The sequence below is a fragment of the Bidens hawaiensis genome, unplaced genomic scaffold, assembly GCF_021521415.1.
Source record: "Bidens hawaiensis isolate Kalapana, Puna unplaced genomic scaffold, B.hawaiensis_p1.1 tig00025391_1, whole genome shotgun sequence".
NCBI lineage: Eukaryota > Viridiplantae > Streptophyta > Magnoliopsida > Asterales > Asteraceae > Bidens > Bidens hawaiensis.
The window spans coordinates 24,546-43,241 of NW_027494059.1; the positions used below are offsets into that span (position 1 = coordinate 24,546).

Here is an 18,696-nt window from a genome sequence, read left to right on the forward strand (position 1 = left end):
AATTACATATCTGGGACCGTTACCGTCGCTTCGTTTTGGGCTAACGATAACTTCTACCATCATGGGTACTATCTGTGTAATGGAATATATCCATAGTATGCGATAATCGTTAAAACATTCAGAGACCCGATAGATGAAAAAAGACAGTATTTTAAGAAAGTGCAAGAGTCTGCGAGAAAGGATATCAAGAGGTGTTTTGGTGTTCTTCAACAACGATGGCATTTTGTTAAAAATCCTTGTCGTCTATGGTCTTTAGAAAGAATGAAATGTGCTATGTATGCGTGTATCATAATGCATAACATGATCATCGAGGACGAGGGAAAAGCTATATGTCCAACTATCATACCGGACCCGGATCCACCACGGACTCCGGCAAGTATGAAGCAAATACTCGAAAACTCGGATTCCGTGCGGTCAAGAGAGATACATAACGCACTAAAGGAGGATTTGGTCCAACATCTTTGGATGTATCGACCTTTTCCTGATTAAAACGATGATCAAAACGAGGGCAACAATGAAGACGATGATGAAGACGACGACGACGATGGCGAAGACGATGAAGACGAAGAGGGCGACATCGACGAGGACGAAGAAGGCGAAGACGACGAGGACGACAACGACGACGAGTAGTTTTTTATATTTTAATGTAATATTTATTTAATAAAATATTATTGTTATTTGATTATTCTTATTAAAAAAATAAATAAAAAAAAACAAAAAGTGTAAAAATGACTGGGCGCCACGTGGCGCATAACGCCTGGAGGTGGAGAGTTATGACTACACTGTGTTTTTAAAAAAAAAAACAAAACTCTGACTGGGCGCCACGTGGCGCATAATGCCTGGGGTGGAGAGTTATGACTACTCATGGTCTAAGATAAAAGATAATTTACATATGTGTGCATCATGTAATTCGAGATTAAATAAAAATATACATATGTGTATAATTAAAGTTTATTTTTTCTTTTCCTTTTTTTATGAAACCGGGATGAAAAATAAAAAAAATTGGTTTTCTTACTTTCTAAAAATTTTCGTTTTTTTTTTGTTTCATAATTTTTTTAAAGGGTATTTTTTATGGCTCAAAATGGTTCTCATTTTCCAAATAGTTCTCTTAGTATCCTAACCATATACATATATACATATATGTATGTATTGTGGTTGTTTGAATCTCATTAATGTAATTAAGATACCGTGTTTGCATTTTTTTTTTTGTAATATTAAGGTTATTTCTTGTGAGATTGCGGTTATTGACATTGTGTTTAAACTAATTCTGTTCCAAATAAAAAGGTTGTGACTGGATTGCATGTTATGTTTTCTTATATGGTGCCAGTAATTATTATTTGCTTTTTTTTCTATGTTACTTTAGAAAACTATGATAAACAGCTCTAAAAGTTGTGCACGTTATTCACCCTTTCGTCATTACAGAAATTGTTTCTGCAACAAGGATAAAAGATTGTACTTTTGTGGTTTGACACACCCTATAAGTATATAACCAAGCTGTATATGGACTCGTAGACTTATTTATGTATGTGCTTAAATATTATGTGCTTGCCATGTGTTAGGTGTTGTTAGTTAGAAGTGTTCATATTGGTGCGTATATGAATGGTAATTGGTGGTATTCTGCTACTGCAATTTGTTGATCATCGAATTCTAATGATAATTGGGAGCATAAAGATTACTAAAATTCATATAGTTATGTTGATTTCAAAGGTCAAAATAAGTATAATCTAAACAACAGTCAAAACAACAGTTTTATAAATCGACCCGTTTTGACCCTTACCCACCCCACCCCACCCCACCCCCCCGACCTAACACATCGTGGCCTGTTACTCCTGACCTGCCCTGATCATTTTGTTGGGTATAGTTTTTCTACTAAATATTTGAGAAACACGGGAGCACAAATGCATGCTATAGGGTGGAAGACCGTAAAAATACAATATGGGGCAAGCACATCAGTTTGTATTTGGATGCATACATTAACAACCATGGTGATTACTAGAATTCCTAACGCTATGATGATAGAGAAGGCAATAAGTTATGTGTTGTTTGTTTTTTCAGAGATAAAATGTTTACAATCTGCAGATCACATCTGCAGAAATATTTAACATAAGAGGTGAACCAAACCTCTAAGTCTGCAAGAAGAAGACAATTTTTTTACGTCTACAAAGTGTTAAAATAAACTGAAATTTAAAATAAGTTAAAATTTAAATAAAAAAAAGACCTTCAACATCCAAATTTAATTATAGTTTGAGGCATGTGAAAAATTCAAGAATTCGAAGATGGGAACATTAATCTTGAAAATAAAGATCAAACATTTCTAGTTTTCTACACAAATTGCCTAATATGTTCCTCAAAATTCATACTTTCTATTAGAAAAAAACATATTTTTACACAAACAAAACAAAACAAAAAAAATGGGTTCATCAAGAATTATAAACAAATTTAATTTAACTCTCTTTCGTTACACATAGGGCTGTAAACGAACGGAACGAATACGAACAAGGCCTTGTTCGTGTTCGTTCGTTAAGGAAATAACGTGTTTACGAACGGTTCATAAACACTTACCGAGTAAGATTTTATGTTCGTGTTCGTTCATTAAGGAAATTAACGTGTTCACGAACACAAATAAAATCGGCAGAGCCTAAAGATTATGACCGATGTATTCATCAATGTGAATAATGAAAGCTTGTAAACGAATTGAACGAACACGAACAAGGACATGTTCGTGTTCGTTCATTTTACTTTAAACGAACACGTACACTTAATCGAACAAATATCTATGTTCATGTTCGATTATTTAAAAATGGGCATGTGTGTTCGTTTATGTTCGCATGTTTAAAATATAAATAAATATACCTGAACAAAGATAAATGAACATATACGAACACAAACATAAACGAAAACACTTAAATGAACCCAAATTAACAAATTAAGCAGACAACTCATCCAAATAATATTTAATTATTTTTTATTAATACATAAACAGACTTGAACGAACATAAACGAATGTCCATGAACATAAATGAACAAATGGAACATGTGTTCATGTTCGTTCGTTTAATTAAACGAACACAAACTTTTTGTTCATGTCCGTTCGTTTATTAAATAAACGAACATAAACAAACTTCCCGCCGAACAATTCACGAACAGTTCCCCGAACATTCGGTTCGTTTACAGGTCACACATGGGGATTGAACAAGAACAATGGGGAAAAACCTATCATTGTCATCGGATTAAGATCCGGCAAGCTTTCTTTAAGAACCGATTCAATCTTCTTGAATCAGATGCAAAACAACCCAAACAAAGTATCAAGCTATCCAAACTCTGTATAAAGAACATATAGATACAAGCATTTGCCAGAAACTAAAGCGGCATAGCAAGATACTCGGCGGAGCAATGGAGGTATGTATCCGGCGGCACGGTGGGCTTTTAATAATAAAAACCCATGTCAGCTGCTTAGCGATTTTTTATGGCCTTTCAACATACCCATGTCCGGCGTGGCAGCGGCTGTTCAGAAGGAGGAGAGGCAGCGACTGGTTAGGGTTAGAGGTGAAGGAGAAGGCAGTAAGTGAGGGTTGGAGGAGAAGAGAACATATATTTTATGTCAGATGAAAAAAAAGAGGAGAATATGTTAGAAGACTATGGTCCATGTCTTCTAGGAAAATAGGACGTGCATAACCTTTTTAATGAAATGTTTTCCGAAAAACAAACACACTGCAAGCCTAAACGTCTACGCGCTGTAGACAAAAGAGGCCATGAAGAGCTTTTGTGAAAAAAATAAACACCCTCTTAGCCATCATGGTGCAAATAGTTAACTCCGTTATATATAATCGTTAACTCAGTGGCTAAATGGTCTTTCTATTAGTTCTTTATTATTTAGTTACTTTTTAAACCCTTTCAATATAAAATAATTGAAAAAGAGTGAGCCCCATGCTTCATCAGCCCCTCCACAAAACCTAACCAGATCTAGCCATCATCATCATCATCATCATCATCATCATCATCATCATCATCTGCCACACACCACCACCATCACAAACGTTCGTCTACCACTGCCTGAAAAATACATTACTACTAGGAGTGTTCAAAACTATCTGAATCCGAGTTATCCAATAATTTGTATCCAAACTATCCGAAATTTCAGATGATTATCCGAAAATTCGGATATCATTTTTAGGATTTTTCGGATAGTTCGGATATCCGAAATATTAAATTTAATAAATTTTTTAATAATTTTAATATATATACCATAGAACATCTGTCCAACCAACCCTAATTTAAACTTTCCGGCTGTCACTTCCCTCACCCTCCTAACTGCAATTTGGTCTCCATTCTCTAATCAGTACCATCATACTATCCATCATCATCACCACCTCCGTTGCATTATCTGTCACTGTCACCACCTCCGACACTATCCTTCGGCGCCGCTATCACTTTCCGTCTGCACCAAATCCACCACGGCTCCACCTTCTTGAACAATGGATTGTTTGTTTGTTTGTATCTTAACAATTTGTGTTTAGGTTGTTGGATTGGAAAACCTATTGTGTTTAGGTTGTTGGTTTGGATGTGTGGTGACTTGGAAGTTTAAATATAAAACAAGTTTTTTTTTTCGGATATCCGGTTTTGAACCCCCCTAACTACTACCACTCCGGCACACCACCACCGCCTATCAACCTCCCACATCCTCTCACCACCACCAGCACGCAGGCAACAACACCACCACAACCGCCCAATAACCGTTATAGCCTATCGCCGGCAAAACAAGCCATTGACAAGAAAAACGACCGAACGTCTGAGAAAATCGCCAACACCGCCTATTCATCTTTACTTCATATATGAACTTGATGTTGCCTAAAACGAGACACTAGTGAAATACGGGAACATCGCCATCTTCCGATCTGTTGGTGATTGCGAGGGAGGGAGGCATCCACCGGCGGCGAAATATGATTGTAGGTTCTAGTGTTTATTGTGATGGGTAAAAAATAGGTTATTTGAGATTTAAGAAAAATAATTAAAAATGTTAAACAAAATGAAAAGACCGATCTACCCTTGAGTTAACGATAAAAATTGACAGAGTTAAGGATTTAAACGTAATTGACAAGAAACATGAAACCTCGACGGCCTGGTTACAAAAAAAAATGGCCTGGTTACAAAAAAAAAAAATCATTTTAAACGAAAATTTCACGGACGATTTTGTCCTTTTACCCTTTGTTTAAAATATGAATGGTGAATATTGTCTATTTTGGTAATTCCTCTTTTCACTTGGGATGACAATTGTGAATGAATGAAAGAACGAAAATTGATGTTAAATATGACAAATGCTTCTTCTTCCAGCGATGATAGATTCAATCCGTTCATTTTTTATTAATACATGGACCGTCAGACATTTAACTGAGGAAGATTAAGCGGTAAGAACGAACGATTACTATCACTTATAGATTCACCCTCACAATAATAATACACTTAATCCAGTGATGTGTTAAATCTGTATATATATATAAAACCTTTTGTATGTATTGTGGTTGTTTGAATCTCATTCATGTAATTAAGAGACCGTGTTTGCATTTTTTTTGTAATATTGGGCTTATTTCTTGTGATATTGCGGTTATTGACATTGGCTTGAAACAAACTTCTGTTCCAAATAAAAAAGTTGTGACTGGATTGCATGTTATGTTATGTTTTCTTATATGGTGCCACTAATTATTATTATTTATTTTTTGTTTTGTATGTTACTTTAGAAAACTATGATAAACAGCTCTAAAAGTTGTGCATGTTATTCACCCTTTCGTCATTACTGAAATTGTTTCTGCAACAAGGATAAAAGATGGTACTTTTGTGGTTTGACACACCTTATAAGTATATAACCAAGCTGTATATGGACTTGTAGACAAATTAGGTATGTATATGCTTAAATATTTTGTGTTTGTCATAGAAAACTTTGATTGTTAGCTGCAGTTGGTTAGAAGTGTTCATATTGGTGCGTATATGAATGATAATTGGTGGTATTCTGCTACTGCAATTTGTTGATCATCGAATTCTAATGATAATTGGGAGCACAAAGATTACTAAAATTCATTAGTTAGAGTTAGAATAGCAGGAAGAGTTCTGTTGATTTCAAAAGTATCACTAACCTGAATCCATCCTGACCTTTTACTCCTGACCCGCCCTAACCATTTTGTTAGGTATAGTTTTTCTACTGAATATTTGAGAAACAGAAACGCATTCTGGTTAGTCTTATATTATTCTTTACACCATTATGAATGGGTGAATTATTCATCATAATATTCTATAACAAGCTTTTAAGTTTGCAATATGTTATGAATGTATCACCACACACTGCTCTGGAAATTTGCTGTCAGAATTGTTGCTTAAGAATGTTTTGCCTGCAAGACATTATATAATATTGCTCAATTGAATTATTTCTACATAATTATTGACAAGAAAAGATGTGCAGAAGAAAAGGAAGTTACAAACTTCTCTAAGAGATGCTTTTGAAGCTTGTTACGTTAGTCAGTATGTTACTATTTCAGTTAGCTTGTTATTCATTTTGTCTGTGTGTATCAGTCCTCTTTGCAATGGTTTAATGTTGTTGTTACGTGTTTTATAGGATTGCTGTTTATGGCATTTGGGTCGCTATTCTTGGTTTCTCATAAAATTGTTTTACGGTCGAAAATGGAGTGATGGAGTAGCTACTGCAGCTCTAAAGTATCATTGCCTATGAATGGTAAGTGACATTTTCATACCCCCCCCCCCCCCCCTTTTTTTTTTCTCTTTGGTTAAATTATGCTTTTGATTAATTATTATGCTAAAAACAATCACAACTAATAGTCTAATACCTTTTTAACTAATTTGTATTGGTTGGTTTCTGAATAGATAATCTTTCCTTTTCTGCTTAGTTCATCAATGTGTTTTAGTTTGTATCATTGCCATTTTCTTTGATGATTTAATGATGAGTTCCAAATGGATAGTAACTTGTAACAATATAAGACTCTTTAGTCAAGAGTACAGATGGCATTTTTCACTCGTTTATTGTGAACAAGTTGCTTTATGTCTACGTGCTATCCAAATATAGGGAACATGTATTTTAATGCATAAAACTTCTTGAATCATGCTATTTATAAGTTAGTTTATAGTTAATATAATTTTAATTTGATATCATTATTGACAAGACTATGACAAACTTAAAAAAACAGGAATATATATTTTTCGGGTCAATTTAAGCTAATCCCTATGTTTGGATTCATAACCTAAACTTACTAATCATAGTACATAGGGAATCGTTTGTGTGAAGACATTATTATAAGGCTATGCGTTGTGGTGTTTTGAGAGGGGCGTGGAGAAGAGCCACGCAGGACTTGCAGGTGCTGTACCCCCCCCTACCCCCCACCCCAAGGGCGTGGAAGGACGCCACTCTTCTTGATATGGGGTTGTTGGTGGGCGTGAGGGCAGGGATAGGGTGAAATCTCACACTTTTTTTTTAATCACTCACCCTACCATATTTCAAATGACCAAAACACATGTTAGTGAGTGTGAAAGATGAAACCCTCCACTGCCTACATGGGTGTGAAGGAATTATCCAGAATAAGCATTGAACTTTGACTTCTCTAAACCAGCCACGGAACAAAATAAGCCAATCAAATAATACAAATAAGATCAACTTGTCTTTTTATTTTTATTAAACAAGCTCAAATACCTCATGAGCGTTCATTTACACCCTTCTGTATAAGTAGCTTATATCTGCAGTATTAAAATTTAAAACATGTACAAAAAGGAGTAAACAACAAATGCCATTTCAGTCAAATCTATAGGAACCCACCTTACTAGTAGAACATGGATTGTTTTTTTTGTTCTTTTTTGGTAAAGCTTTAAGAAACAATAACTTTTTCCATGAGAAGGATGCAGAAACCAATCATGCCACTTGTCAATAAGCGGCAACTCATCAGGATTAAAGCCTGGGAGCTCACGATCTTGAAGGCTATTGATTATCTGCATAGTCTCACCAAGAACTTGGGCTGCAGTATGCACACTCTCCTCCCTTTTCTCTATGACACTTGTGTGGCATTTCATTGCAATAACTCGCGGTAAGTTGGTGAGACAAGCAGCCAATATCTGAGAGATCAAGATCACTGATGATAATTGCACAAACAATTGCTCTTGGCTAACCTGGTCTATGTCAACATGGTGGGAAAGTAGGATCGTTTGGGTGATCCGGTACATTGAGTTGGCAGAAACCGACGTGTAGAGTGAACCATCATCTGAACCTTTCATATTCTTACTTTCCACCTCCGTGACCATGTTTTTAGCTGTATCACCGAACCATTGAATTATCTCTTTTGGTGTATTAAATTGATGAGTAGGGATGGGCAACTTGTTTCCTAACCATTTGTGGTAAACTTCAACTTCTAACCACAACTTTCTAGAAACCTTTTGAATGGCTACATACTCGTCACTAGCATTGAGGGTTTCTTCCACATGTTTGGCATATGTAAGACCTTCACTCACACTCCTTAGCAACCTATCAACCTTGTTTTTTTGGATGTTAGGAAGAGATATGGCGATGCTTGTCAGGGTTACTACTGGTAAGCTCCAGCAATCCATATACTTTTCTTCTGGGACTTGATGCACGTCATACTTTCCTACTCCTTCAAAACAACTAGACTCCTGTAGAAGCTTCATTAGATTGTTAGGTTGTTGCTTTTCAGCCCTTTGGAGCAGATGGTTCATGCAATTTAACATTCTTGTCAATGTTCTTTGAGCAGGCTCCATATCATCTTGAAGTTGCAGAACGTACTGTCTAAAATCTTTATTGTGCTGTAGTTGACCAGGTCTCTCCACCAGCACATTATCTGACGCGCCGAACATGACCTTTAACCACTTCCAGCAGTGAGAACAACACAATGCACCAATTACAAAGAAAATCGGGACTAGTGCTATCATCTTACATACCACCACAACTGTCGTTTGAAATCCGATACAAAGATTCAAAATGAGAACCTTTAGATCCTGGATTACAATCTTGGATCTGTGGCTACTGAGTTTAAATGGTATGCTACTCTATTTCCAATCATACAACTTTTGAGTACAATAACTCTCTACTTTAAAGACCCGGATATGGTTCCAAATCCACTTTATGGACACTTTAAAGCTTAAGGGTGCAAAACATCTGGAAATAGGTGCAACGGAACCCAATATTACTCCGATAAATTGTGTTATAAGAATCACTGAAACTGACCACTTACAATCCGACCCGTAGTTCTTCATACCTGATGTTGTTGATGTTGAAAGCATTGTAATAACATGTTGGACTGTGCTTAAAATACATATTACCCCAGAAGCAGAGGTTGTAGCAGAGTATATTGCAACAAATTGGGGGCTGCCAGTTTCTGCCATGATCCAATGGTTGCTGACATGCTGCTTTAGCTTCTCAACCGTTGGTTGTTGCAAATCTACATACTTCAAAGCTGTTTCATGACCTGCTTGGTATTTGGATTCTAATATTTGTTTTGACTTAAGAATCATCAAAGCCAAACTGATATGTATCATCAGCAACGCGAGTAGCGTAGCGACATATATAATTGCGATAACCAACCAGACAAAACTAACCACACCGGTTTCCATTTCAATGCATACATTCACAACCAAGGAGATTACTAGAATACCCAAAGCTATGATGTTTGTGAGAAGTTCCTTGTTGCCCATGGTTGCTAGAGAAGGCAATAAATTAGCCATGATGGTGCACATAAATGCCATGCTTCCGACCTTTGCAGCCTGGTCCACTTGATTTGGCATTGAATTATTTAGATCCATGGGCAGCTTCATTGCAACAGCTATGACAGTGAGGGAAGCAGTATTTAGAGTAAAGTATTTACACGGAAACCATAGTTTTTTGTTTCTGAAACCATGCAGTAGATCAGCCACTATTTGTAGGATGCAGAAAAGAGAAGCTATTGCAATATAAATCCCTATCCACACCATTGGCTTACTGAACTGGTTTTGTTGATATGGCTGGTATATTAATGCTTCCAGGAAATTTATAGATTCGTATGAAAGGCTGGTGCAATTAGACTCTAGCTCATCCTCAAGTTGGGATAATGCGTCCGTCCATAAGGAATCCATAATTATGCTCCCTCCAGGGGAAGGAAAGGAAATAATTATATAAAACGAAACAAATTAAAGGGGAGTACGAAGATTGTGTGAATTATGGTTTAAAAGCTGTGGAAATATTTGAAACAATATGAAAGGATGAAGGTAAGGCTTTGTTCCACACAAGTAATGTTTCGTTTAATACTATGATTGCTTTAAACAAGTAATATCCAGCTCTTTAACTTTTATGGGTAAATTTCCAGTCAGTTTCCACCAAATTAGATGAAGATTCTTTAGCCACCTCTAAAATAAATTATGCACAAATTCTCTTGATATTTCCAACCCTTAGCTTAGAGGTGTTTGAATAACTAACTATATTCAGGGTAAATGCCAAAATACAGTTATCATTAAAGTTCAAATCCAGTAGCTGTTGCACTATATTCGGGCTCGTATACTGACCTACCAACGTTCACTATTTATGTAAGTTTTACGTTGTAGCAACCCCCGGGTCTGGAACCGGCAATAATAAACTAAAGCATTTGTAGATTGCTGAATTAATTTATATATATATTTATTCTTTTTTTAACTTGTATGTTTGTGTATGTATATCCTATTTATCGGACGCAATATAGCCACATGACTTCCACGATGCCAAATATGCCAATGGCCATGCAGTGCACTAACAAGCTCTGTATGCTGAAATAACTCGCTCACACACTAATGCTTCACCAAAACGAACACCACTTGCCCATGCTTACTAACTTTACAATCATACATGCCCAATGTACAAAAGTTGATCATCAACATTTACCTTTTCAAAGCCACTCCTGTCATGTATTGGCTGTTTAACTAAATACTTACACAATGCATAATTAGCATAGATTTATTTGAGTTATAGCTGAAAGAATTCATGGTAGCTGTTTTTTTTTCTCATAAAATGAATGATGAATCCACCTCAGTGTTTAAACTAGTGTATAAGGTAAATAAGGAAACTGCTAAACAATGTGAGATGTAAACCATCTCATCAACACAACACAGTTAAACTTAAAGTAACAAAAAATAACCAATAACGATTAGGTGTAAAGGTTAATTTGGTAATTGTACAACTAATCGAACTGAAACAGTTGTGGTTAATCAAGTGTTTCTTACCAAATTGAGAATTTCTTATTTCTTTGGTATCATATATGCAAAGTGCTAATATTTGAAGTTAAATATTTTGTTTTTTCCCTAATTTTTTTATAAAAGTGAAATTAATTTTACGTTTCAAAGTTTAAACCATGTGATCAACTTTTCACTTCCAACATATTTTTCTACATGTTAACTACCATTCTTATTAAAGTGGTGTTGGTTCAAATCCTTCCAAATGCAATATCATGATATTTAGGTGTAAATTTTGATGTTATAATTCTCTAATCATTCTATAACCCTTGGTTTCTACTAATATTAACTGGCATGTTATTGTTGTTGTATGTGGCTGTTTGAATCTTATTCTTGTAATTTTTAAGTTGTACTATCGAGTTAGTTTTTCTGGCTTCCTTAGTTAGAATTAGGCAGATTTCTCAAGTTCTTTGCCTTTTGCTTCATTGTAATTTTGGGGGTTTCTGTTTCTAAATGTCTCACATTTATTTTTATTTTAACAATGCAGCTGTACGTATGCTGTTCAGTTTCATCTATTCGTCACACATGTATTATTTATTACCAATTCAATGGTATCAGTTTATTACTGAATTATATGTAAACATATCTAATGCATTAAGGCTCATTAATGTGTACTCTGTTGGTATGTGTGTTTTTGGTTTTTATTTGTGTGGAAAATGGCCCTGGTTTCATTGCTTGTGAATATATTAAATATTTTAAAAAATGATTTTTTTTGGCAGCAAAGGGGCTTAAATTGGTGATAATGCAGCAAAGCTTTTGAAAATAGCCTGGATAAGTCTCCCCTGGGAGTTGGGACTGGGAACTATTAACTTATTGGGTGTGTACTTGTTTTCCGGATACAAGCTTTTAAGTTTCTTAAAACTCATATTGGCAAGCCATCTTAATCAGCGTAATATGTGAATGAATTCTACTTGTGAGAATTCAAAGTTTACTTTCCATTGATGTTAATCTGCAGCATTTGATTGTATAACAGTTTGCATTGTTATTGTTAAGCAAATCGACATTCTAAGGAAGTTAAAGTGAATAATCTCTATAGCTTAATCAGTTGTTGGATGTTGACCCTAGCTTAATATTATGTCACTAATAAGCATATAGTATGTACACTGAAAGAACTAGAACATTTACCCCCGTGGCAATTTTTACCCATTTACTTATGAATGTGTTATTTTGGGTATGTTTGTCCTTAACGAGTCAAACATGTAAAATAAAAGGCAATGGATTGAAGCAATCCAAAGTGTATTGTTAATGCGTAAACCCTTCTAGATCATTCTACTTGAAAATTTCGATTGTTATTGAATAGTTCAGCTTTTGAGTTGTATTTGACTGTAAATGAGAGGCAACCAGAAATTCTTATAATTTGGAATTAATATAAACGGTTCTGTATGGTTTTGCAGGAGAGGGCTATTGTGTTTGCGTTGTCTCAGACTGCACATGGAGCTTGCATCTTTTTGTGCTATTGGGATTATTTTCTAGTTCTGCATGGATATAAAATTTATGTTCTCTTTCTTTTCAGGTATTAGTTATCTTGAAACAAATTCACTTATCATGTTTCAATTAAAAAATGTGATCCGTGATGGCAAATGAATGTTAAAAGAGCTGTAATTTTGGGAAAAAAAGTTGCAGAAGATCGTGCCGGTAATCATTATTTATTTTTTGTTTCTATGGTTTTTTAAGTTGGGAAACTGTGATAAACAGCTCTAGAAAATGTGCACGTAATTCACCATATAACCAAGCTGTATTCATTCGGACACTTTAGTTATATCCAAGATATTAATATTTTGAATGCAACCCGTTTGCAAACTATATTGTTATCAAGTTACAATAAATTGATATGGATGTAGTTATGCAAATAATAATTTTTTCTTTTTCATGCCCCTTTGAAAATAAAGTTGGGAAATATTGCATCTTTGAAGTAAAGTGAAGGCAAAATTTCTTAACGAATTTGAGGTCCAAAAGTCCAGGAGGGAAAAAACTTATTTAATGGCATTTTTCAGAAAAGGAAAAATAGAAAATAGAATTGTTGTTGATTCTGTAGATCATTATAAACAGGTAAATCATTCATCATATTATGCAGGGGAGGCTCGGAGGGTGTGCGAGCCGCACCAGCGGCCGGGGCACATAAGTTTCAAGGGGCACAAACTTTTTTTATACATGTTACATTTATATGTTTTTTGTTGTAAAAAATAAGGTTACTTGCAATGGTTTATGAGATAATTACATGTTCAGAATGGATTCTGCTTATAATAAATCGGTCGATAAAACTTTTATCCATGTACACTAGCGAATAAAAAATTTTCGTTAAGGCCTACGGGCCCTTTTATTTTGGCTCGGCCGAGGTATTTAAATTCTCGGAGACGGCCCTGATATTATGCCATAAAAAAGCTTTTAAGTTTGCCTTATGTTATTGTTATAGATGCATCATGTATGTTATGTTAGTCAGTAAGCTGTTCTCGTTAGTTTGTTATTCGTTGTGTGCGTGTGTGTGTAAATCTTTTGAGAAATGGTTTAATGTGGTTGCATGTTTTGTAGGATTGGTGTTTATAGCATTTGGGCCCAGCTATTGTTACTCTTCCATACGATTGTTATGGGAAAAGCCATTGCAGCTTGAATATAGTACTGTTTCTATGAATGGTAAGTGACATTTCTGTCCTTTTTTTTCTTTTTGGTTGGATTATGCTTTTAATTAAGTTAATACTTTTACAATAAAAATAAACACAACTAATGCCCTTTGAACTAGTTTTTTTATTGGTTGCTTTCCGAATAGGCAGTCTTTCACTCTTTCCTTCTGTGCTTAGTTAATCAATGTGTTTTAGTTTGTGTCATTTTTAATTTCTTTGATTATTTAATGATGATTTTTAAACATATAGTAACATGGAACAATATATAGGAAATTTTGACCCATGTACTTTGAATAGGTTGCTCTAAAGGGTTGAAGATTTGCTGAAAGTGTAATTTTAATGCATAAAACCTCTTGAACCATGAGTTTGACTATAGTTAAAATAATATTATTTTGCTAACATTTACAACACGACTATGATAAACTTAAAAAATCTGTAACAGATGTTTCGGGTCAACCCAACTTATTCTCTATGTTTGAATTCATAACTTAAACTTATTAATCATAGTACATAGGGAATTTTCTGTGTTACTATATTGTTGTAAGTAATTATAGGAGTCTTGAATCATTAGTACTGCTAGATTCCAGGATCAACTTAAAACAATTCTTTGGTTTTGTTTTCATTTATATATGTAGTACTCAACATTCTGCTCATTTGGTCAGCTGGATTGATTTTTGCTAATGCTCTGAGTATTCTTCATTTTTGTCCCTGTTTGCAATTTTATTTTGGTAATAGTCAAATCAGGCGGAGTACGGTTAAACCCATAACATGTTTTTTCCAAAACCTTCTAATCTTTTTATAAACATTTTTTTAATATGGTTACGAAAAAAATAGTATGGTTAAACCCAAAACGTGCTTTTTTTCCAAAACCTTCTAACTTTTATAAAACATTTTTTGTTTAAATATGGTTACAAAAAAATACCTTATTACAGTTTCTTGACTGCTATTTAGATATGTTTTTTCTTATAATTTACTCCGCCAAAATTTTCAAACGTGAAAATAAGGTAAATCTGTAGTTTTGGTGATATATTATTTACAGAATTCAACTTGATGTTTTAATTTATTTACCTTGTAACAGGATTCGTAGTATTTCTCCTTCTGCAGCTGTTTACCTAGCGGATGGACAATTTTGTTGTTTTCAAGTGCAGCATCTCTTGTTTCTGAGAACATATTTCTGGACCGCGATAACTTCTCGCCAGCATTTTGCATTCAACTTTTCAATGGATTCACTTGCTTCTGCTTTGCATCATTTGAAATGCAAGTTGTCTTGCTGCCATCTGGCATTAGATTTTGTATTACAATCTCGAAGGTTTGTGAGGAAGATAAGATAAACCTTAGACTACAGGCGTGTTTGGATTTGTGTTTTGAATAAATTTTCTGAGGATTATGCCTTTTATTTTGTTATATGCATTGGTTTCTATTTCTAAACACTTGCAGCATCTGCTCGGTACAACCGATTTCTGGTTCTGATTATTCATGATCACGCTTATTACTTTCAAAGCGCACATCCAAACACACTCTAAATGGCAATCATTCTCCACTCTAGTTAATTAAATTATTTTATATGTTTAGGAAAGCAATAACATGAAGGAGAAACCGCTTCTCTCTATCGTGGTGCACAACGTGTGATTTTAAGTTTCAAGAACAATCTAATACACTGTTTATGCTTCATGTAGATAAATGTTTCAGGAAACTCTTGAAACCATGGGTGCATAGTTCCTATTATCTGCTTAAATTTCACATTCGAGTAGCCACAATATATTCTTTTTTTAGATAATTTTTATAGCCAATTATATTCCTTTAGGAATTTACTGTTGACTTAATGAAATTATTTTATGGTTTTGACTTGATTATAAAGCACTTTTTCTCAGTGTTGCAGTTTACTCATTCCTTTACTTTTTTATAAATAAATGGTCACAGCTGTAATGAAGTTATATGCCATGTTACTACAATAATTTTACTTTCAAAATATGCAATGAAGGTGTTTTAGGAAGAAGCACTCACTATATGCACCTCATTTTCCACCACTTTGGTAACTCTGCCCCACTCCTTTTTTATCTTACCTTTTAGGATTATGTTGATTTTTCATATTTTATTATTATTTTTGCTTAATTATCCTAGTCATTTATTTAGTTTGAGAATCAATAAATCTGTGTGACAAGAAATGGTATGACTTGTGAAAACTCGGGACTTTACATGTGCACTGGTACAAGATTGTGCAGACTGTCAAAGAGTTCTTGCATTGGGCAGTAGTACTCAGTGCATTGGTGGTTGTACCTGAGTACTTTGTGGCTTAAGACATAACAGTGTTGCTGAATGATACACTATGGTTTGAGTGTTAGGATGTAGGCTATGTTGATAAAGTGAACAACTCATGCACTTACTAATTATAAGCAATTGAGATGTTTGGGGCTATAAAAAAAGCTATCAATACATCAAAATGATGATTAGAATGTAGAAAAGTGGTATGTACCTTTTTGACCTTTATTTCAATGCAAACAAAACAAGTGTGAAAAAAGTTATATTTTTTATTTTAAAAAATAGTAGCTATAATCTTCTAAAACAACATCATGATACTCTGATCTTTGCTTTAAATGTTGGATTCCATGACTTTTGATTCAAATTAGTCACTTGTAATATTGTTGAGATGGATGGAAAGTGTTGAAAATTTAGGATGTTTGTTATATGTTTTGTGGGGCCAATAATTGGTTTTCTTTTAGTTATTATTATGTCATTGAATTATTACATATTATTATGTTTGACATTGTGGTTAAAAGTCATCATGCCAAACTATAAAAGTTTTAGTGTGCCTACCAGCATGGCATCCGATGACAAGCAAGTTTTAATCCGTGTTAAAACTAGGGTTGTTAAATGTATCGTGTTTGCGGGTTATTCAACAAACCCAACATGAAAATGAATATATGTTATACTAATGAATCAAAGTATCAAACTATATGAGTTTTAACTGGTTGATACGAATGAGACGTATGTAACCTAAAAATTAATTTACTTTTAAATATATGTATGAAATAATTATGTTTAAATTATATAACATGTCCATTGCCCTTTTTATCTTTTAATTTTGTTGACATGAGATACAAAATCAGTTTAAACTCTAAACTAAAATAGATTTAAAAGAAAGTTATAAAAAAATAGAAGGTTAAATGGGTTAACACATGAACTAAGTCAATTTGAACACAAAACGTTTTGCTAAACGTCGTAACAGGTTTGACTGGATGTGTTTAGAGTAAACCTAAGCCCGTGGAACTTGGTGCCAGTCTGATTAGAAATTTATGCTCCTGATTAGAACTAATATTGTCTAGTCTGCTTTTAGCTAGAGTGTAGGGTAGCAAGTTTGGCATATGTGCTTTCCATTCCTATGGTAATTGAGAATGAGTTCTTCAATGGAAATTAATTTAGGTGCTTAGTTTACTTCATATATGCTTTTCATCCGTATGATAATTGAATTGATTGTAATTTTTGTAAACAACTTAATTTCATTATAAGTCATGCATCAAATCATTAGTTTGACAATTGACTTGTTTTTATTAAAAGTTACAAAGACCCATTCATACAAAATAAGAAAAACAAAAATATTGATTGAAAATAATATCATTATGTCATGGACTGTTATTTGCTTAGTCTCTCTTTTATGAATAATAATACTATGTTAAGCATTGAGCCTAAATTGATTTAGAGTCGGTTAAAAGATCTCACTTTTAACACATTTATAAGGGAAGGAGGGGGGGGGGGGGGAGCGTTTCAGTTATATTATATGTACATGCATATAAAGTATGTCACATTCCATCTTGTATCTCGAACGTTTTAATTATCTAAAAAATATATTCTAAAAACCTCTTGTATCTAATTCCCTGTTTTTTTTTCTTTATCCTACTCATAAATACTTATTTAATTATTTTTTTTTCATTTTTATACACCCATAATTATTTAATGGAGGATGCATAGTAGTTTTTCATATATAAAAAAGATAATGTATCATTTTTTTCTTTAAATAAAATAGGGTTGGGTTAGAGAAATGGTTGGCTAGAGATTGTTTTTATATAATTAGAAGATGGGGGCTAGGAGTCTAGGACGATGGATGAGTTGTGAATGCTCTAAATAAATTAGCAAATTACAAGCGATAAATTGGCGAAATGATATTCGACTCTGTAAAATTTCATTTTAGTAAAATTAGCATTTATTTTAACAATATAGTTATAAATTATGTAACATAATTTTTGTTTATAAAATATACATTGAATTGGCAAAAGGTGTTCGATCAATACACTGATCCTTTTTGGCTGAATACATTTTGACCGATTAGGCTTGTTTGACCACTTTTGTTTAGCAATCTCTTAAAAGTGGTTCAAGGTTTTGCAAATCCAATATTGTAACATAAGAGTTTTAAAGAGTTCGTCTTTGTAAATGCGATCATGATATGAAGTCAAAAATTATGTCAACCTGAACACGATACATAATGCAAGTTGAGTTACATAGTTATAAAAATAAAAGAGATAACTCGTGAACTCACCAAATTAACCTGAACACAACTTGTTTTAGCTAAGTGTATATGTAGGTTTGGCCCAAACTAAACAAAAATCTTTTTAACCAGAATCAAACCTGTAAATTTATGTTAGAATCCTTATAATGTATCAGGAAGAAACACTTCAAATCAAAAAATATATGTGCTATGTATTATATTTAAAATTTTATTCCTTCAAATAGAAAATAGTCAGAATAAGATGCTAAAACAATTTACTTAATATAGTTCGAAAAAAAAAACAATTTACTTAATTAGTAAGTTACTTTTTAAAGTTTAAAAGATCATTAATACCATAAT

At 33.8% G+C, this 18,696-nt stretch overlaps 2 protein-coding genes across 2 annotated transcripts; both read right to left on the reverse strand.

Annotated features, from left to right (window-relative positions):
• Nucleotides 1–7,749: 7,749 nt before the first annotated feature.
• On the reverse strand, nt 7,750–8,934 carry LOC143571538 (uncharacterized). Its single transcript, XM_077056934.1, has one exon. The coding sequence runs from the start codon at nt 8,932–8,934 to the stop codon at nt 7,750–7,752; it is 1,185 nt and encodes a 394-aa protein (XP_076913049.1).
• Nucleotides 8,935–9,051: 117 nt separating this feature from the next.
• LOC143571539 (uncharacterized) lies at nt 9,052–10,113 on the reverse strand. Its single transcript, XM_077056935.1, has one exon. The coding sequence runs from the start codon at nt 10,111–10,113 to the stop codon at nt 9,052–9,054; it is 1,062 nt and encodes a 353-aa protein (XP_076913050.1).
• Between the last annotated feature and the right edge of the window lie 8,583 nt (nt 10,114–18,696).